The following is a 22617-nucleotide window of genomic DNA, read 5'->3' as shown; positions in this document are numbered from 1 at the left end:
GACGCCAGTCTGGTGGGCTGGGGCGCGGTCTGGGAACCCCTGAAAGCTCAGGGTCTATGGTTTCGGGAAGACTCTCTTCTCCCGATAAACATAATGGAACTGAGAGTGATATTCAATGCTCTCAAGGCTTGGCCTCGACTCGCAAAGGCCAAATTCATAAGGTTTCAATCAGGCATCATGACGACTGTTACATATATCAACCATCAGGGGGTAACAAGGAGTTCCCTGGCGATGGAGGAGCATCCGGGGGAGTGGGAACTCCATCTGGAAATCTTTGCCCAAATAACTCAATTATGGGGCATTCCAGACATGGTTCTGATGGCCTCTCGTCAGAACTTCATGGTCCCTTGTTACGGGTCCAAATCCAGGGATCCCAAGGCGACTCTATTGGATACAATAGTAGCACCTTGGATCTTCAACCTAGCTTATGTATTCCCACCGTTTCCTCTCATTCCCAGGCTGGTAGCCAGGATCAATCTGGAGAGGGCTTCGGTGATCTTGATAGTTCCTGTGTGGCCACGCAGGACTTGGTATGCAGACCTGGTGAATGTGTCATCGGCTCCACCATGGAAGCTACCTTTGAGACAGGACCTTCTTATTCAGGGTCCATTCGAACATCCGAATCTGGTTTTCCTCCAACTGACTGCTTGGAGTTTGAACGCTTGATTTTATCAAAGCGTGGGTTTTCAGATTCTGTAATAGATACTCTTATTCAGGCTAGAAAGCCTGTAACTAGAAAGATTTACCATAATATATGGAAAAAATATATCTGTTGGTGTGAATCTAAAGGATTCCCATGGAACAAGATAAAAATTCCTAAGATTCTTTCCTTTCTACAAGAAGGTTTGGAGAAAGGATTTTCTGCGAGTTCTCTGAAGGGACAGATCTCTGCTTTATCTGTTTTACTTCACAAAAGGCTGGCAGCTGTGCCAGACGTTTAAGCGTTTGTTCAGGCTCTGGTTAGAATCAAGCCTGTTTACAGACCTTTGACTCTTCCCTGGAGTCTTAATCTAGTTCTTTCAGTTCTTCAAGGGGTTCCGTTTGAACCCTTACATTCCGTAGATATTAAGTTATTATCTTGGAAAGTTTTGTTTTAGGTTGCAATTTCTTCCGCTAGAAGAGTTTCTGAGTTATCTGCTCTGCAGTGTTCTCCGCCCTATCTGGTCCATGCAGATAAGGTGGTTTTACGTACTGAGCCTGGTTTTCTTCCGAAGGTTGTTTCCAACAAAAATATTAACCAGGAGATAGTTGTACCTTCTTTGTGTCCGAATCCAGTTTCATAGAAGGAACGTTTGTTACACAATTTGGACGTTGTCCGTGCTCTAAAATTCTATTTAGAGGCTACTGAAGATTTTAGACAAACATCTTCTTTGTTTGTTGTTTATTCTGGTTAAAGGAGAGGTAAAAAAGCAACTTCTACCTCTCTTTCCTTTTGGTTTAAAAGCATCATCAGATTGGCTTTTGAGACTGCCGGACGGCAGCCTCCTGAAAGTATCACAGCTCACTCCACTAGGGCTGTGGCTTCCACTTGGGCCTTCAAGAATGAGGTTCCTGTTGACCAAATTTTTTAAATTATATACTTTTGCTTCTTCGGAGGCTATTTTTGGGAGAAAGGTTTTGCAAGCCGTGGTGCCTTCCGTTTGGGTGACCTGATTTGCTCCCTCCCTTCATCCGTGTCCTAAAGCTTTGGTATTGGTTCCCACAAGTAAGGATGACGCCGTGGACCGGACACACCTATGTTGGAGAAAACAGAATTTATGCTTACCTGATAAATTACTTTCTCCAACGGTGTGTCCGGTCCACGGCCCGCCCTGGTTTTTTAATCAGGTCTGATGAATTATTTTCTCTAACTACAGTCACCACGTTACCATATGGTTTCTCCTATATATATTTCCTCCTGTCCGTCGGTCGAATGACTGGGGTAGGCGGAGCCTAGGAGGGACTATATGGCCAGCTTTGCTGGGCTCTTTGCCATTTCCTGTTGGGGAGGAGAATATCCCACAAGTAAGGATGACGCCGTGGACCGGACACACCGTTGGAGAAAGTAATTTATCAGGTAAGCATAAATTCTGTTTTTTTTATTGTAGACATAATTAAACATTTTATTATATTACAATCTCCAGGTGTTTTATGTTTCTACTTAATTTTTGTTTTTATGAAAGAAGTATTTTTTTGTTTCAATGCAAATTGAAGTTTAATCTGTATTATTCTTTACTGCTTACAAATGCAGGATGGCGCTATTTCACAAGAAAAAATAAATGTATTGGGCTTTTCTTCACAGAGAAAGCTAAACAAAAAGATAAATTCCAGTTTTCCTTTATATGGAGCCTTTGCTACATTGTTAGAGTAAAAGAGACGTATTGCCTGGTTTAGCGGTGCTGACTACTAGAAGCAATATTAGCCTCCTAAATAGGCATTGCAATATAATAATAAATTGCTTTCATTTATTAGAGCTTTTTATTATGAAGCTAATGTTATTTTTAAACTGTTTAATGACTGTACAGTGTTTAAAGGACCAAACAACACATTAGATTTGCATAATCAACAAATGCAAGATAGCAAGACAATGCAATAGCACTTAGTCTGAACTTCAAATGAGTAGTAGATTTTTTTATAACAAATTTCAAAGATATGTCTATTTCCACTCCCCTTGTACCATGTGATAGCAATCAACCAATCACAAATGCATATACGTATAGTCTGTAAATTCTTGCACATGCTCAGTAGGATCTGGTGACTCAAAAAATGTAAATATAAAAGACTGTGCACATTTTTTTTAATGGCAGTAAATTGGAAAGTTGTTTAAAATGACATGCTGTATCTGAATCATGAAAATTTAATATAACCTGAGTGTCCCTTTAAATACACACCACAAGGTAAGCTGTATTTGTCCTGAACAGGACCTTGCTGGTGGTTGGCAGGTAAAAAATCTTCATTTTCTTTTTGTAACCAAGTGATCTATTAAAGTTAATACATCACTGTAATGTTCCTTTAAAGTCATCTTTATAAATGCTTAGTACATAGGGCTCAATTTATCAAGCGAGGACGGACAGGGGCGTACATATTCGCCCCTGTTTGCCCCAGCTTGTCTCTGGCGGGCAGCAATGCACTGCTGGACATTACCATTGCACGTGAGTGCTATTTTGCGCTTGTGTGCAACACTGCCCCCTGCCCGCGCACAGCCAATCATGCATGGGCAGGAGCTCTCAATCTCCTTGGTCGGACAAGACCGGGGATATTGAAATTCTCCACCTTAGAGGTGGAGAAGATGATAGTAAGCAGCAGTCTATGGATATGGTGTGGTCGCTCTAGATAACAATAAGCTAAACCGTATGGTATCACATATAGCTCTCTAAAAAATTTGAAAAAAAGATAAAAGTTGGTAAGTTAGTTGGACAACTAGGGAAAGCAATCACAACATAGATCTAAGTGTTGTGAAAGCCAGTGATGTAGAACACTATGTGATAGCGTATTGCTATTAATAATACAATGGGAGAGACCCTAGTATATACTAGGAACTAAATGACTAAAGTGCCAAAGAGTGTGATGATTCACATAGGATTAATAAATACACATTTAAGTTAAATAATAAATCAAGTTTATATAGTTTGTTACAGATAAAAAGATGCCGGCATCAAAAACAATGGAATAAAATACATAATTAAAGGGACATGAAACCCAAAAATGTTCTTTCGTGATTCAGATAGATAATACAATTTTAAACAGCTTTCTAATTTACTTCTATTATCTAATTTGTTTCATTCTCTTGGTATCATTTGTTGAAGGAGCAGCAATGCACTAAAGGTTTCTAACTGAACACATAGGTGAGCCAATCCCAATCGATATATATATGCAGCCTCCAATCAACAGCTAGAACCTAGGTTCTCTGCTGCTCCTGAGCTTGCCTAGATAAACCTTTTAGCAAAGGATAACAAGAGAAGGAGGCAAATTAAATAATAGAAGTAAATTGGAAAGTTGTTTAAAATTGTATTCTTTATCTGAATCATGAAAGAAAATGTTTGGGTTTCATGTCCCTTTTAATACAAAATATATGGCCATATTAAATACTAGGTTAAAAAATAAATAAAATAATCTGTAAAGATTGGTGCAGCTTTTTTGAAAACTGATATTGTAAAGTCTTTGACTCAAAAATACCCAATCTTCCAGATAGTAGCGTATAATACTTCAGTGAAAGAGACCGCACTGAGTGCAGTCTCCAATTACCTTGAAATGGTTGGTATGAAGCTTAAAGGGACATGAAACCCAAAAATTTTCTCTCATGATTCAGAGAGAGAATACCATTTTAAAAAACGTTCTAATTTACTTCTATTATCTAATCTGTTTCATTCTCTTGGTATAATTTGTTGAAGGAGTAGCATCGCACTAATGGTTTCTAACTGACCACATGGGTGAGCCAATCACAATCTATATTTATACATGCAGCCACCAATCAGCAGCTAGAACCTAGGTTCTCTGCGGCTCCTGAGCTTGCCTAGATAAACCTTTCAGCAAAGGATAACAAGAGAAGGAAACAAATTAAATAGTAGAAGTAAACTGGAAAGTTGTTTAAAATTGTATTCTCTATCTGAATCATGAAAGAAAAAATTTGGGTTTCATGTCCCTTTAACAGTCTGTGATCGTCTTTTTTTTTTTTCTCTCTCTGGTCACGTGACCTTTGATGGACCAATCAGAGGTAGTGCTGTACCATTGCTGTCTGATGACCGCTGCTTGATAAATACTGACGGCAGGTTATCTTGTGAGAATCTGTAGTCATAAGGGAGGAGAAGGCTTGGTAAATCGAGCCCATATTGGCTTGTTAGCACTGCATTGCAAAAGATCTCTTAGTTTAGTCATCTGTAAAGGGACATGAAACCCCCAAAAATTGTCTTTCTTAATTCAGACAGAGCATAGTATTTTAAACAACATTCCAATTTATTTCTGTTATCAGTTTTGCTTCATTCTCTTGGTATCCTTTACTAAAGGAGCAGGAATGCACCACTGGGAGCTAGCTGAACATGAAGAGGCATATATGTGCAGCCGACAATCGGCAGCTAGCTCCCAGCTCCTGAGCCTACCTAGGTATGCTTTTCTACAAAGAATACCAAGAGAACAAAATAAACTATATAATAGAAGTAAATTGGAAAGTTGTTAAAAATTGCATGTTCTATCTCACTAGTTTTCAAACCTGTCCTCAGGCCTCCCTAACAGGCTAGATTGTCAGGATTACGTTGGATGAGAGCAGGTTATTAACCATGTTTACTAATCAGCTGATTATTTAACCTGTGCTCCAGTTCAGGTATCCTCATCTGCCCAAATCTGCCCTGTTAGGGGGCCTGAGGACAGGTTTGAAAACCAGTAAGATAGAGCATATACTTTTATAAGTCAAGTTACTTCTGTTATCGAGTTTACTTTGTTTTCTTGGTACCCTTTGTTGAAAAGTATAACTAGTCTCAGGAGTAGCGAGGGGCGGAACTACCATTGGTGCAGCAGATGCAATGGCACCAGGGCCCAGATGCTAGGGGGTGTAGATAGTGTACAATCCTAATGCAGAGGGGCTATCTATCTATAACATCATTATATGGAGTAGCATTTATATTATGACTAAATTACCTTTGCATCAGTGCCCTCTGTTAATAGGTCCACTACTGGGAGCTAGCTGCTGATTGGGGGCTATGCACATGTCTCTTGTCATTGGCTCACCAGATGTGCGCAGCTAGCTCCCAGTAGTGCATTGCTGCACTACTATTATGCAGGTGTTAACCACATAGCTATATGGAAGCAATAGTGCAATACTAAAATGCACTAACACCAGCATTACTTTTTGCACTTTTGTGTCCCTTTAATAGCGCATTTCTATTTAATGAATTTGTGTTACTGGAGCTTGCTTTATTTGTGTAAATACTATGATATAAAGGAACTGCATTCCATTAGCCAGCCAGCTCCCAAAGTTGTACTATAAGTAAGGAAAGCTCAAGATAAAAGAATTAGAACGCATGTGTAAAAGAAAAGCAGTATTTATTACCTCCCCTTCTATTGGCTGTTTATCCAACATCAATAGAACCACTTTAGAAGCCAAATTACTAAACAAGCTGCCAATTAGGCATGCAGTCAGCTGGATAGATTAGCAGCTAGAAGAGATTGATACAAGATTTTCATCTCTTGAGCCAATTACACAAGCAAATTACCATTCATTGTGCTCCTTTAAAGATTGTAAGCCATAAAACTTCTATGTTTTAGACAAATATGGTTTAACCTAGTGAGTATAATGCCTACATATACCAATTAATAAGTGTCTATAGAACTAATACATTGTTTGGTATCAAGCAGTGCAAGGAACTTCCCTGTCAGTGAAAGAAGAACGTGCAGACCAATAATATGTTCACATAAACAAGGCAGCACTGCTATCCATCTGTCAATATAAATATGTATTGTTGTGTTTTTTGTATTATTAAACTTTATGTATCACGTGTGAACAGATCCTGTAGCACAATATATAGCAAAATAATGAAATATGATACCCCAAAAGTCTCTATAATAAAATTATGTTCAAGATGTATCAAATATATTATATATATATATATATATATATATATATATATATATATATATATATATATATATATATATATATATATATATATATATATATATATATATATATATAAAATTATATTTATTTTTTTGTTTTGATTCTGGAGCACCCAGGTGTCCCCATAAGAGGGCATTTTATACTATTTGTAGACTATCTATAAATCACTAGTTTACTAGGGAGAAATGTTTCTAGTCCAGAGGGAGAAATTGCTAGTTGTGCTAAAGACAGGTAAAAAAAGCCACATATGTGCATAGTCACCAATCGGATATGGCCTAAGGGCTGCATTTAAAACTACAGTAGTATTTTGTTATGTGCAAGTACTTTATAAGTTGAGGGACGTTATACTTTTGTTGTTTATTTATTTTGCTTAAATAAATGTTAAAGGGACAGTCTACCATAGAATTGTTATTGTTTTAAAAGATAGATAATCCCTTTATTACCCATTCCCCAGTTTTGCATAACCAACACAGTTATATTAATATCATTTTTACCTCTGTGATTATCTTGTATCTAGGAACCTTCTTCCAGCCCCCTGATCACATGACTGTGACTGTTTATTATCTATTGTCTTAAATTTAGCATTGTTTTGTGCTAAATCTTAAATAACTCCCCTGTGCCTGAACACACACAGTGTTATCTATATGGCCCACGTGTACTTTCTGTCTCTTTGTGTTGAAAAGAGATTTACAAAGCCTGTGATAAGAGGCAGCCCTCAAAGGCTTAGAAATTAGCATATGAGCCTACCTATGTTTAGTTTAAACTAAGAATACCAAGAGAAAAAAAGCAAATTTGATGAAAAAAGTAAATTGGAAAGTTGATTAAAATTAAGTCCTATCTGAATAATGAAAGTTTAATTTATACTAGACTGTCCCTTTAAGTAAAAGCGGTTTAACATTTAATTGAAACCGATACAGCAGTACCAGTTATTTACTTTCTATTAATGTTAATTGGCTTATATGTACTTCCTGCTAATTCACTTCCTATTAATGTTCATTGGCTAATATGTACTTGCTGCTAATTCACTTCCTATTAATGTTCATTGGCTGATATGTACTTCCTGCTAATTCACTTCCTATTAATGTTCATTGGCTAATATGTACTTCCTGCTAATTCACTTCCTATTAATGTTCATTGGCTGATATGTACTTCCTGCTAATGCGCTTCTTATAAATGTTCATTGGCTGATATGTACTTCCTGCTAATGCATGTCCTACTAATGTTCATTGGCTAATATGTACTTCCTGCTAATTCACTTCCTATTAATGTTCATTGGCTGATATGTACTTCCTGCTAATGCGCTTCTTATAAATGTTCATTGGCTGATATGTACTTCCTGCTAATGCACATCCTACTAATGTTCATTGGCTGATATGTACTTCCTGCTAATTCACTTCCTACTAATGTTCATTGGCTAATATGTACTTCCTACTAATTCACTTCCTACTAATGTTCATTGGCTAATATGTACTTCCTACTAATTCACTTCCTACTAATGTTCATTGGCTAATATGTACTTCCTACTAATTCACTTCCTACTAATGTTCATTGGCTAATATGTACTTCCTACTAATTCACTTCCTACTAATGTTCATTGGCTAATATGTACTTCCTACTAATTCACTTCCTACTAATGTTCATTGGCTAATATGTACTTCCTACTAATTCACTTCCTACTAATGTTCATTGGCTGATATGTACTTCCTGCTAATGCACTTCCTATAAATTTTCATTGACTGATATGTACTTCCTGCTAATGCACGTCCTACTAATGTTCATTGGCTGATATGTACATTAGTAGCTGCTTCCTATCAGCCAGTGAATCATATTTATTTTATTAGCATTAGCTCCTAAAGTTGCCTTGTTGAGAGGCCAGGGTCTGGTATATGTGCCACCCCTTTAAACTCCTATCAGAGGCAATATTGACTAAGCTTTTTAATAGTCACCACTTTCTACAACACTGCTCATACAGGTATTATGTGAAACGTTATCACACATGCACGTGCAGGAGGGCTTTATAAGTGCCATGGCCAACAAGCAGAGTTGAACAGAGCTTCTTAAACTTTTTTCACTTGGAACCCCTTGTTGCATTGGAAATATAACTGTTAGAGTGCATTGTATGGGTCAATATACCAACAAACGCCAAACATTATTCTTTACAATTGAATGAAAAGCTTGGTAACTTAAAAATATAGATTGTATTTTATTCCGCTTTTGTTTGCCCCCCTCCACCCATTTGATCAGGTGTTTAAGCTTTTATATAGCAAACACAAGTTACTACCAACTCTACCATTTGGTTATTATCTCATTGATCCCCTCCCCCCAAAAAAATACCTTTTATCTGGTTATTCCTTGAGGGAGTCAAAAAACAGATGGAAGGCCATGATAATACTGCTTTATGTCATATAGTGATATCTCTACATTAAAAAGCTGTATAACATTATTGGTACCAACAATTCGGCCATTTCATAAAACTAAAACATTTTTTTCCTTCATGATATTTAGTATTGAGATTCACTTAGTATAAAGGCAGTGTTTTCTTAAACATTAAGCAACATTTGAAATCAGCATATTTTGCAAGCTGTTGTCTTCAAAAATGATTAAACAGATGTGTACCCTCCAGCAGCATTAGACCTCTGATCTGATTTTAGGTTACAGATGGAATTGAATTAATTCATGGCAATCCGTGTAAAATCAAGGGTATGGCACTAAATGCTAGTGTACTGTTTAAATAGACCATACCTGTCCTGACAGCTGTTAAGCAAAAAAATAATGGTCTCTCATTTTCATGTAAACTAGTGTTTAATGCTGCCTTAAATACTGTCTGAAATACAAGGGAAAGTATATATCAAGTCTCTTTAAAGTTCATTGTCACAATAATTTGTTTTTATTTTTATATTCATAATTTATTTTGTTTTTGTATTCTTAAGTATGTTTCTATATATAAACTCATTTTTAAATTTAAAATTTGTAATTTCTTTGTCTAAACAACACATGGTATATCTCTTTCAAAGGTGTCCTAGATATTCATATTTCTTTCTAATGACACGGTGAGTCCACGGATCATCATAATTACTATTGGGAATATCACTCCTGACCAGCAGGAGGAGGCAAAGAGCACCACAGCAAAGCTGTTAAATACTTAAGCCCTTACCCACAACCCCCAGTCATTCTTTTTGCTTTTATCTGTTGCAAGGAGGGGTAAAGTTAGGTGTCTTGATTCTTCAATCAAGAGTTTATTTTGGTTCAGGTTTGCTCTGTTTTCCTGGGGTGTAGCTGTAGTCCATGTCAGTCTCTTCAGTAGAGCAGTGGTGGCTTTTAAGCATTTGGGAACTTGTGGGGTATAATCCCCACTGTGCCTCCCAATCAGTCTTTTGCTGCCCTTATTTTAAAAGGTCTAAGTAGGTTTACTTGGTCTTTTTTTGCTTTTCCACAGGTCCATGTGAGGGATGAAGCCTTTCAAACCTTGTGAGCTGCCCTGCTGCCGGGCAGACTGTGATGGAGGTAAGTGCTACTTTTATTTTTCTTATGGAGGAGCTCAGAAATTTTTTAGCACTTATGGGGTTAATTTTGGGATTTGAATCCTGCTTATATGCAGGTTTTTTTATTATGCCACTACTTGTGTTTTTTTTGTATGGGGCACTGGGAGGATAGCTCTGTTAGGAGTGCTGTTTTAGCTCTCCTTTATTTTGGCTCTTTTCGTTAGTGTTTGTGTGTCAGGGACATTAGATATGTCTGCTGGTATTTTGGAGCATGTCACACTCTTTCCTTTCCTCCCGGTGGCTGTTTGCAATGTTTAGTATAATGCCGGCCGGGAGGTGATGAGACACGCCCACGATGGGCGGAGTTTCCTTGGCGCAAGTTTTCGCACGCTTTTCCTTTCGTTTTTAGGAGCTGCGGAAGGGTGTTTGGTTTTAGCTGTGGTCAGCTAGTTTCTAGTGTGGGCAGACCGGGTGCTGTTTTTCCTCGGAGTCCGGATTGATTTGTTTGTTCCGGTTGGAGGAGGCCAGGTAAGCACCTCAGCAAGGTGTAGAGGTGTGCTGCAGGGGTCCTGGGTTCATTGTGTGGTGTTTTAATACTTTTTCTTAAAGGGATATTAACGGTTTTTATTGCTATATAAAAAAAATCAAGATTTTAATTTTTTATTTTAGTCTTGTGTGTTTGAGATGGACCAAGAGGACTTGCAAGCTGTTACTTGCAATCTATGTTTAGATGCTAATGTGGAGCCTCCTATCCCTTTTTGTTCCTCATGTATAGAGAGAACATTACATTACAGGGATAGGCTTTTTGATTCAGAGCCTTTATTTTCTAAGGAGAATGTTGTTTAGGAGTCTCCTGTTCAAGCTGTTGCGCAGCTTTCTCCCCAATCATCCCAATCTCAATCCTCTTCTCATGCAGTGCCCTGCGTTTCATCTCAGGTTGTTTTATTCTTTGCAGGATATGGCTACTCACATATCCTCGTGAGGCTTTGTCTGATTTTCCTGTATTGCAGGGGAAGCGCAAAAGGAAGTATAAGGTTTCTGACTCTGTTGGAGTTATGTCAAATGTTTCTTCCCTTAGGTCTGAGGAGGAGGATACTTCAGTAGCACCTGAGGGTGAAATTTTAGACTCTGATAGCGTAATTCCTTCTGCTGATTCTAAGGTTGTTTCTTTCAGATTTAAGCTGGAGCACCTCCGTTTGTTACTCAGGGAGGTTTTGGCTACCTTGGATGACTAATTCAACGGTCATAGTTACTCCCAAGAAAGCTAGTAAACTTAATAAGTTTTTTGAGGTTCTTTCTGTGGCGGAAGTTTTTCAGAGATTATTACACGGGAATGGGAGAAGCCTGGAATTCCTTTTTCCCCTTCGCTTATTTTTAGGAAGATGTTTCCTATTGCGGATTCTATTAAGGAATCTTGGCAGACGATTCCTAAGGTAGAAGGAGCTATTTCCACTTTGGCCAAGAGGACCACTATTCCTATTGAGGATAGTTGTTCTTTTAAGGATCCCATGGATAAGAAGTTGGAGGCTTTGCTTAAAAAGATGTATGTTCACCAGGGGTTTAATCGCAGCCTGCTGTGTGTATTGCTACGATTACCAGTGCGGCTGCATATTGGTTTGATGTGTTGTCTGATTCTATTCAGCAGGATACTCCTCTTGAAGAGATTCAGGATAGAATTAGTGCTTTAAAATTGGCTAATTCTTTTATTGCGGATGCTTCTTTACAGGTCATCAAATTGGAAGCAAAGATTTCTGGCTTTGCTGTTCTGGCGTGCAGGGCTTTATGGTTAAAGTCCTGGTCTGCGGATGTATCATCTAAATCTAAGCTTTTCTCCATTCCTTACAAGGGTAAGACCTTGTTCAGGCCGGGTTTGGCTGAGATTATTTCTGATATTACTGGAGGGAAGGGGCATTCTCTCCCTCAGGATAAGAGAAATAAACAGAAGGGTCGTCAGAGTAATTTTTGTTCCTTTTGTAACTTCTCTGGTAAGTCTTCCTCTTCCTCCAAGCAGGATCAGTCCAAGTCCTCTTGGAAGTCCAATCAGTCCTGGAGCATGGGGAAGCAAGCTAAGAAGCCTGCTGCTGACTCAAAGTCAGCATGAAGGGTCTGCTCCTGATCCGGGAATGGATTGCGTGGGGGGCAGGCTTTCATTTTTCGCATAAGCCTAGGTTCGAGATGTTCCAGATCCTTGGGTGGTAGATATTGTGTCCCAGGGATACAAACTGGAGTTCAAAACTTTTCTTCCCAGGGGCAGGTTTTTTCTTTCCAGGTTACCTGTAGACCAGATAAAAAGAAAGGCATTCTTAAGTTGTGTTCAGGATCTTTCCGACATGGGAGTGATCGTTCCTGTCCAGTCCAGGAGCAGGGACTAGGTTTCTATTCCAATCTGTTTATCATTCCCAAAAAGGAGGGAACTTTCAGACCCATCCTAGATCTCAAGTGTGTAAACAAGTTTCTCAGAGTTCCGTCTTTCAAGATGGAAACTATTCGGTCAATTCTTCCTCTGGTTCAAGAGGTTCAATTCATGACTTCGGTAGAGTTGAAGGATGTGTATCTGCATATTCCCATCCACAAGGAACATCACAAGTTTCTGAGATTTGCTTTTCTAGACAAGCATTTTCAGTTTGTGACTCTTCCTTTTGGTATTGCGTCTGCGCCCAGGGTGTTCTCAAAGGTCCTGGGCGCGTTACTGGCAGTGCTCAGATAGCAGGGGGTTGCAGTAGCTCCTTATCTGGACGACATTCTAGTTCAGGTGCCATCTTTTCAACTAGCAAGCTCCCACACCCAGTTATTGTTGTCTTTTCTTCACTCCCACGGTTGGAAGGTAAATTTAGGAAAACATTCCTTGATTCCGGCTATAAGAGTGGTGTTCTTGAGAACCATTATAGATTCTCTAGAAATTAAGATTTCTTTGACAGAGGCAAGGCAATCTGTCCAAGTAAATGGATTCCAGTCTGCTGGTATGGGGAGCTGTCTGGGGTTTGTTGAATCTGCAAGTACCCTGAAGGGTCAAATTTCTGCTTTATCTATTTTGTTGCACAAGCGTCTGGTGGATGTGCCAGACATTCAGTCTTTTTGTCAGGCCCTGGTTAGAATCCGGCCGATGTTTAAGTTTGTGACTCCTCCTTGGAGTCTTAATTTAGTTCTTAGAGTTCTTCAACAGGCTCCGTTTGAGCCTATGCATTCTTTGGATATTAGGTTGTTATCCTGAAAGGTTTTGTTTTTGGTTGCTATCTCTTCGGCTAGAAGAGTCTCAGAGCTTTCTACGTTGCAGTGTGAAGCTCCTTTCCTTATTTTTTATTCTTATATGGTAGTACTACGTACAGCTCTAGGTTTCCTTCCAAAGGTTGTTTCGGATAGGAATATTAATCAAGAAATTGTTGTTCCTTCTCTGTGTCCTAATCCTTCTTCTCATAAGGAACGTTTATTGCACAACCTTGATGTAGTTCGTGCATTGAAATATTATTTGCAGGGGACTAAGGATTTTCGCCAGTCTTCATTTTTGTTTGTTGTTTTTTCCTGGAAGCGTAAACGTCAGAAAACTACAGCTACTTCTCTTTCTTGTTGGCTGAGGAGTGTTATTCGCTTGATATATGAGACTGCTGGTCAGCAGCCTCCTGAGAAAATCACTGCTCATTCCACGAGGGCTGTTTCTTCTACTTGGGCTTTCAAAAATGGAGCTTCTGTAGATCAGATTTGCAAGGCTGCCACTTGGTCATCTTTGCACAGTTTTTCTAAATTTTACAAATTTGATACGTTTGCTTCAGCTGAGGCTTCTTTTGGGAGAAAACTGTCTTGTCCCTCCCTTATCATCCGTGTCCTCTAGCTTGGGTATTGATTCCCAATAGTAATTATTATTAGTAATTATGATCATCTGTGGACTCACCGTGTCATTAGAAAGAAAAGGAAATTTATGCTTACCTGATAAATTTATCAGGTAAGCATAAATTTCTTTTTCTTTCTAATGACACAGTGAGTCCACGGCCTGCCCTGTATTTTCAGACAGTTTATTTTTATATAAACCTCTGCACCTTATATTACTTCCTTTCTCCTTTCCCTTTGGTCGAATCATTGGGGGTTGTGGGTAAGGGAGTGGTATTTAACAGCTTTGATGTGGTGCTCTTTGCCTCCTCCTGCTGGTCAGGAGTAATATTCCCAATAGTAATTATGATGATCCATGGACTCACCGTGTCAAGAAAGAAATACATTTATCAGGTAAGCATAAATTTCCTTTTTTTTATATATGTATATATTTTCCTTTAACATGAATAAATCAGAACGCCAGGTAATTGCTCATTTTGTTATATGCCCAGTTGAACGCTGAATACAGAGAAAGCAGGTTTAATGTTGCTGGTTTTGTTTGATTTGATAGGCCTAATATTATATTCTGAATACTGTATGCAATGCAATGAAATGAAAAAACATTTCATATAATTTTTTGCAATGTTTGTTTTTGTTAAAACAATGGCACACATCTTGTTTGCGATATATGTAATCTACACACACAACATAATTAGGTATATTAGATAGATTATATACATATAATATATATAGGTTACGGGTAAAGTCCGAAATCTGAGTAATCCTATTGGCTCTGGGTAAAGCACGAAGTAATGTAATTCCCCCATCTACACTATTTTTTTGCCTCTGCCTGGAAAGTTGAAAGAAGGTGCTTCACCGATCCTGTGGCATCCACCCCAAGTGAACCTTGGGGAATGGGGTGGAGGCAAAAAAGATAGTGAAGATGTGTGAATTACAGTGCATCGTATATATGTTTGATGCAGTGACTCTATGCACTCTAAAGAGATTTATCATGTTACATCGGGCTTTACCCAGAGCCGCTTGGGTAATATCAGCTTTACCCACAAAATAATTATATATATATATATATAGAGAGAGAGAGAGAGAGAGAGAGAGAGAATGAATGAATTGAAATTGCATTTCTAAATGTTTTGCTTTTATTAAGATGTAACCGAAAACATTTGTGTAAAGCAGATACTTTATAGGAGAAAAGAATAATAATGCTTTCTTACTATATGAGTATTAGATGGGAGTTGTAACTGTGGTCAGATTTAAGCAAATTTGCCTTCAGCTGACATAACGTTAAGTGATTCTTATATGAGCAGCTGTTCCTATAATGTGTTTGTCTATAGCCCTGATTTGAACCACTAGAGTAATTATTTTGGTCACTAGTTTAGTACATTTACATTTTAACAAATCTGGATGGTTTTCTTCTTATTTCTCCGCACTGCTTCACTATTTTTGTCATTCCACTTCATTGAGATAAAATATTACCTCACCTCATCAATGCAAACATAAATTATTATTTTTTTTATAATCAGATCAGTCATTTATTATCTCAATTTGCCAAATGAAAAGAGCACTAAATACAGTAGAATTGGCTAATTGGCAAATAAACAATAAAAAGACAATGCAATAGCTCTTACGTTGAATTTGTAATGAGCAGTAGAATATTTTCTGGCAAAATTTCCTTTTCCTGTATCATGTGACAGCCATCAGCCAATCATAAAATGCATATAAATATACACTGCACTTTTGCACATGCTCAGTAGGAGCTGGAGTCTCAAATAGTGTGCATATAAAAAGAATGTGTACGTTTTGATAATTAAACTATATTGGAAACATTTTTAAAGGGATATAAAACCCCAAAAATGTATTTTGTGATTCAGACAGAGCATACAATTTAAAAAAAAAAATGTTTCCAATTTACTTCTTTTGTCAATCTTTGCTTAATTCCCATGATATTCTGTGTTGAAGAGATACCTAGGTAGGTGTCTAGATCACTACATAGCAGGAAATAATGCTGCCATCTAGTTCTGCAAATGGATAACATTCTTTCAAAACTACTGCCATAAGACATGAGCAGGACCCTGAGCATTCTTTCCTGCTTTTTCAGCAAGGGATACCAATAGTAAGAAGAACATTTAATAATGTGTCAATTATAAAATTGTTTAAATTTACATGCTGTATTTCATAAAAGAACATTTTGGGGTTTTATGTTCTTTTAATTTGCATGCTCTATCTAAATCATGAAACTTTAATTTTGACTTCAGTGGCCCTTTAAGTTATGTTTAAGTAAGAAATGGACAGCTAGCCCAAGACCACTTCTAGTTCGTATACATGTTTTTCGCTAATTGTACTGTTTCCTCTAGTCCCTCCCCTTTGTGTCATGTGCTTCCCATCTGTTCCTCTTCTTTTATTTTATTAAAAGGACACTAAACCCAAATTTTGTATTTCATGATTCAGATAGAGCATGACATTTTAATCAACTTTCTAATTTACTCCTATTATCAGTTTTTCTTCGTTCTCTTGCAATCTTTATTTTAAAAGCAGGAATGTAAATCTTAGCAGCCAGCCTATTTTAGGTTCAGCACAGTGGATAGTGCTTGCTTATTGGAGGCTTACATTTACCCACCAATAAGAAAGCATAACCCAGGTTCTCAAACTAAAAAGGGCAGGCTCATATGCATCACATTCCTGCTTTTTAAATAACGATTGCAAGAGAACGAAGAAAAATTGATAATAGGAGTAAATTTTAAAATTGCATGCTCTATCTTAATCATGAAAGAAAAAATGTGGGTTTAGTGTCGCTTTAATGTCAGGTTGATTTAAGCTGTGTCCTAATAATAAATACCTGTTTATGTGCTTTCAGGATTCATCGGTGAAAATTCCCAACCTATTCCAGATAGTAACATAGGAAATCGCATGCTCCAGAACATGGGTTGGTCTCCTGGATCAGGACTGGGACCTGAGGGCAAAGGAATTTCTGAACCCATAAGGGCGATGCAGAGACCAAAGGGACTTGGACTTGGATTTAGCTGATATAAATCTATGTGATAAACATCTCATTGATTCCTGGGAAACAAGAGTTCTTTATATTTCATCACATTTTTTTATTTTTTTCTCTAACAAAAGTCTGCAGGCAAAAAAGTAAATTACAAGTCTGACCGCACTACCAGAGGTGGTCTTTGTATTTTACATGTAATTATTCTAAGTTAAACACCTACACTGCCCTGCACATTAACCATTTTATTTTCATCCCAAAAAATCAGCATTTTACTGCATCGCTAGTACAGCTCTTTACATTTACACATAGCAGAAAGTTAAATATTCAAAGTTCAGCTATCCCTGCATAAAGGACTTTGGTCTCTGCTACAGTTAACACCACATTATTTTCTAAAGGAAAAAACATGTAATGCAGAAGTAATATTTTGCTGGTCTCCTATTAGTTTTTAACATTAAAAATGCTCAAAGTCTAGAAATGATATGTTCTCTAGGTGAGCATGCGTATGACTTGTATGAAGAAGCTACACTCTATTCTGACAACTTAGAGCTAAAGGAATCTTTGTACCACATTGCTCTTTCAGTACATTTATTGGCTAGTGTAAGACGCATCATACTGTAAATGACAATCTCCTTCTTTGAAAGTATTTATCCATAATCCTAATCTGTCATTAAACCCTTAGCCAGTTCCCTGCTTGTTGGATGCAACAAAGTCTGTGAAGCAATATAATTTACCACAATCATTTGCATTTGTTAAATCTCTCACACTTCTGTTGAGCCATGACAATTGTTTGTGGTTATATGTCCTCTTAAAGGACCACTAAAGTCAAAATTAAACTCTAATGATTCACAGAAAATGTGCAGTTCCTAATGAGCACGTGCAAAAGTCCACTGTGCATACAGATATGCATCTTGTGATTGGCTGATGGCTATCACATGATACAGGAGGTTGGTAATGTAAGGAAATTTTGAAATTTGTCAGAACAAAATCTACTGCTAATTTGAAATTTAGAGTTATTGCATTGTTTTATTATTGTGCAATTACTGATTAGACAATTCTACTTTATTTAATGGCCCTTTAACAGTGGAATAGGTATACATTTCTCCCTGAAGTCTGAGGATGAGAGACACCTGTGTGAAGGAAGGTAGACTGTGCTGGGGGTATGTATCAGCAATTTTTTAAAATTATTTTGCACAGAAGAAAGAAGAACTGACCCCTTTAGGAACAGCACATGTGCTACTGCAGGGTCTGCCACCCCCCTGACCGTTCTCTGGGGATCCTCCTGTGACTTTGAAATTAGCCTCAACAAACACTTCTAAAACCTTTTAGAAGATTATCCCTAGGGTCTCCCCAGTGAAATTATTGATTGACATAAAGCACAAAATGTATGTTAAAGCAATCAGTCTGAAATACAAGTTGCAATATTTCTCCTCTTAAGTATTGTTGCTTTCTTCTAAATTTCTTCCAATTAACATAGAAAAAACAACAAAAGACCAGAAAGCACAATCGAAAAAGGGATCTAACAGATCAAGGATGGCCACTGGCGTCCCATGAAGGACCCTGCGGGGGGGAAAGCAGAGCAAAGAATGTGCACCATAGTTTTTGTGGCCCCAAGAAAACGCTTAATTAAATTGTAGGTTTTGGAGACTACTGGTGGGTGAGCAAACAGGTGGTCATAGCTCAAAAGAGCCTGTTGGAGTGGAGGGGAACAACCGATAGAGGGCACTCTTCACCCTCCCCTAAATCTGGCCCTGTGCCACTTGACATTTTTCTGAAATATATTATTAGTTCTGTGTTTTATAACTATAACCTTATAGGGCCATTAAATACAATAGAATTGCCTAATTAACAAATGCATAATAATACAATAATGCAATGGCACTTGCAGTGAATTTCAAATGAGCAGTAGATATTTTTCACTGACAAATGTAAAAATTTGCTTATATTTCCTATGTCGTGACAGCAAATAAGCCAATCACAAAATGCATATACTGTGAACTCTTGCACATGCTCAGTAGAAGCTGGTGCCTCAAAGTGTAAACATAAAAAGACTGTGCACAGTTAGATAATTGAACTAAATTTTAGAGATCTTTAAAATGGTATGCTGTATCTGAATCATGAAAGTTTAATTTTGACTTTAGTGTTCCTTTATTTTAACATTTTGATTACGGCACCCAGGTATTAGGGTTATGGGGATATTTACATCAGGCTTGTTATACACAATGTTTCAGGTGTCTAGATGAGCAGAAATTAATCTCTGCAATATCTGCAGTTAATATTCCTGCTTGTTTTAGCTCCTGGCAGATTTCCTGAGTTGTCAGAAGGAAACATTATATCTGAGGGGGATTTTCTAGAGTTAGAGCTGATAGCCACACGGAAAAGCAGCCAGTTAAGGTGATAAATCAGGGATCCACATACATTTGTGTTGAGCCTCCAAGGGTTGATCATTGATACCACAGAAGTTTTATATCTTTCTTCCAATTGTTTTGTTTGAGCAAGTGATTCAGATGATCAAGTGGGGCAAACAGGGGTTTCTGTCTTGTTTGTGAGAACTTTTTCATATCTTGTTATTTGTCAGGACAAAATCATAGGTCAACGTTCAGATTTCTGATCTTCTGGGTTAGTGTTAATATCTTTACACCCTTAAAGTGCTTGAACTGATACCTTGGATAGTGATTTTCTTTTAATTCTCAAGGGTAAAATATCTCACATTATGTGCTCCATTTATAAGGCTGGAGATTTAGCTTCTAAAGGCTTTGTGGTGCAGACTCCCCCACATGAGGCTTCAACTGCAACTCAACTGAGGTGAGAAGTTAGGTCACCGTGGATTGTTCTGCATATGATGATTAACAACCACTGCTCCTACAGGATTAGTTGTTTGGTAGCAAGGGTTGGAGCTGCACAAGTGTTTGCTTATACAATGATAAGTTTGGCCAGCAAATACTGCCTCATTCTCTGTCTGGGAACCTTGTCCGCAAGTGTATTTATACATAGAGGCCAAAGTATCAGCCTATTACAAAGTTTAGTCACCGAGGACATGGAAGATCCTTTAGATATCTGTATCTATTCCACAGATTTTGGATAGTCTCCAAAAAGTTATGATTAAAGGTTAATCCATTAGTTTGGGTATCTGCATTTCTCCAGTGAAACATTCCATTTAATTAAGTTTTGACATTCTTTCAGGCCTGAAAATACTTTGTCCTGTCTTCAAAAGTTCATCAGCTTCTTGTGCATTATTCGTTATAATCTTTGTACAAAGTAGTTGTATAGTTTAAGATTGTATTCTGCTGATGTCTTTGGTCAGACTGAAAAGTATGTTTGACCAGATAGCTCTAATTTGTCTTCCTTCTTAAAGGGACACTGAACCCAATTTTTTTTCTATCATGATTCAGATAGAGCATGCAATTTTAAGCAACTTTCTAATTTACTCAAGTTCTTTTCATTCTCTTGGTATCTTTATTTGAAATGCAAGAATGTAAGTTTAGATGCCTGCCCATTTTTGGTGAACACACTGTTGTTCTTGCTGATTGGTGGGTAAATTCACCTACCAATAAACAAGTGCTTTCCATGGTTCTGAAACAAAAAAATAGCTTAGATGCCTTCTTTTTCAAATAAAGAAAGCAAGAGAATGAAGAAAAATTGATAATAGGTGTAAATTAGAAAGTTGTTTAAAATTGCATGCTCTATCTGAATCACGAAAGAAAAATTTTGGGTTCAGTGTCCCTTTAACTGATATTTATTAGGGTCAGTTGCTTTTTAGATCCCCCATTTAATTTCTGCTGTAGTTAGTTTCCCTGTGGTATATGGTTTGCTTTATTCTGAGATTGTGGTTCCTTCGTTCATCATTCTAGGAATGAACTAGATACTTTTCTACAAAACCTCAACATTTGTTAGAGCTTTCAAATAGTTGGGATCTACTAATGTGATCAAAAAACCTTTTTTATTGTTGTGGTGGTTTTTGTTGCAGCATCCTGAGCCTATCGCAAAGCTTTCAGTGAGCACATGTTCTTCAATGCATAGTTTAATTAAATTCTACCATTTTAGCGTTTGTTTTTTTGTTTTTTTTTATTAAATAACTTGACAACACCATGTATTAATGAAAGACCAGTATATGAACCACCAGTATAGTTAGTGATTGCATGCACCTTTGCTTATTTTTGCCAATTTTTATAGATTCTGTTTAAAATTGACAAACAACATTTGAGCAGTATTTAAAAAAATCTGCAACTGTTAATGCTTTGACTTCATAGAAACATCTTCGAGAGAGAGAGAGAGAGAGAGAGAGAGAGAGCAGTAGAATGTATTCTATAAGCATGATACAAATTAATACATGACGGTGCTTGTCTCTGAGCAGGGACACTGTTTGAATGAGAATGCAAAGAGCATGTGCAGTTGTATGCAGATGCCCTGATAGAAGCATTTTTGCTAATACAAGTATATTGCAAAAGTACTTCCGTTCAGAATTGGAATGCACCCGTGCACATTTCAATTTGACTATAAAATCCATTTACGTTACCTCATTGAACATAGGGTGCATCTGTGTTTTTAGCATGTCTAGAATAATTCAGGATGATAAAAAAGAATTACTTAAGAGTATAATTTCAAAACATATTTTCTCATAAATTCCAATGTCCCAATGTTTTTATTAACTGACAAAGATATCAGGTTTTACCCTTTCTGAAGCAAATTATGCATAAAAAGCATGTAATGTATTGCAATAGACTTCTGTGAGAAGGCCGAAATCATTACGAGTCCCCTGGATTTTATATATTTGTATTTAATGTTTTCATTTAAAAAATATCAAGACTATACCATTTAATCTGTCTTTCGTGCAGAGCATGCAGCCTCTCTTTCATGTCAAGTTAAGACTACTTTGTGATTTAATTTGCATGAATTTGAGTTTATTTTATTCTTTAATAGACCACAGCTTTCCCACTGCTAGATCAAATTGATTACTTATACTTTATCATATTTGCATCGGCTGCTCTGCAATTATGTAAAAAGTGTTTGAAGCTTTGTAAATATTATTTCACTTGAAACAACACAACGGCTTAGAACAGATATTAGTACTTTAGTAATAATGATAGTATACATAGAAATAACTTCCCATTACATTACATCATTTCTTTAAAGTAAATGTAAAAATATATACAAATTAAAATGTTAATGATTTTGTTTCAATAGAAGACAACCTTCAAGAAGTATTAACATAGCAATACATACATTATAAATTCTAAGACACTTTTTTTGTAGTGGAATGCATTTTATTTTTAATGCCTTTTTTCCCTCTTTTTGGTGAGGTTTAAAAGGGATGTGAAACCTGAAATCTTTCTTTTGTGATTCAAAAAGAATATACAATTTTAAACAGCTTTCCAATATAGTTCAAATACCAGATTTGGTGCCATGGTATCCTTTGGAAAAGAGTATACATAGGTAACTAGCATGCACGTGTAGGGTTGCCACCCAGCCGGTAATCAGAGAGTAGGAGCAGGTGCCGGAATGAGTTAAATACCGGCAATACTAAAGCAGTTTTTTTTTTAGTTTGAACCCAGTGACATCATTTTGTGATCGTCAATCTCATTAGATCTGCCTGAGGCTGCTGACAGTTGTGTCTGTCCAATAATTCAAATTTCCAAACCACCATGATGTGGTGATAATCCATCCTTCTGCAGCTCAGCGCTATCTATTAGCGTGTGTGTGTCACGTGCCTGGCCCTGACTGTGGGTGTGGCTCACTGGCTG

General features: G+C 37.3%; 1 protein-coding gene across 1 annotated transcript in view; it reads left to right on the top strand.

Moving 5' to 3' along the window:
- Nucleotides 1-20554, top strand: part of GPATCH2 (G-patch domain containing 2) — a 572071-nt gene extending 551517 nt beyond the window's left edge. The window contains exon 10 of the mRNA XM_053712502.1: nt 16745-20554. Within this exon, the coding sequence (XP_053568477.1) occupies nt 16745-16914 (170 nt within the window). The 3' untranslated portion in view covers nt 16915-20554. The remainder of the gene's footprint in view (nt 1-16744) is intronic.
- The last annotated feature ends 2063 nt before the right edge of the window (nt 20555-22617 follow it).

The sequence above is a fragment of the Bombina bombina genome, chromosome 4 (genome assembly GCF_027579735.1).
Source record: "Bombina bombina isolate aBomBom1 chromosome 4, aBomBom1.pri, whole genome shotgun sequence".
In the NCBI taxonomy this organism is placed as follows: Eukaryota; Metazoa; Chordata; class Amphibia; order Anura; family Bombinatoridae; genus Bombina; species Bombina bombina.
The sequence above is the reverse complement of the archived record's forward strand: the minus strand, read 5'-3'. Positions and strand labels throughout refer to the sequence as shown.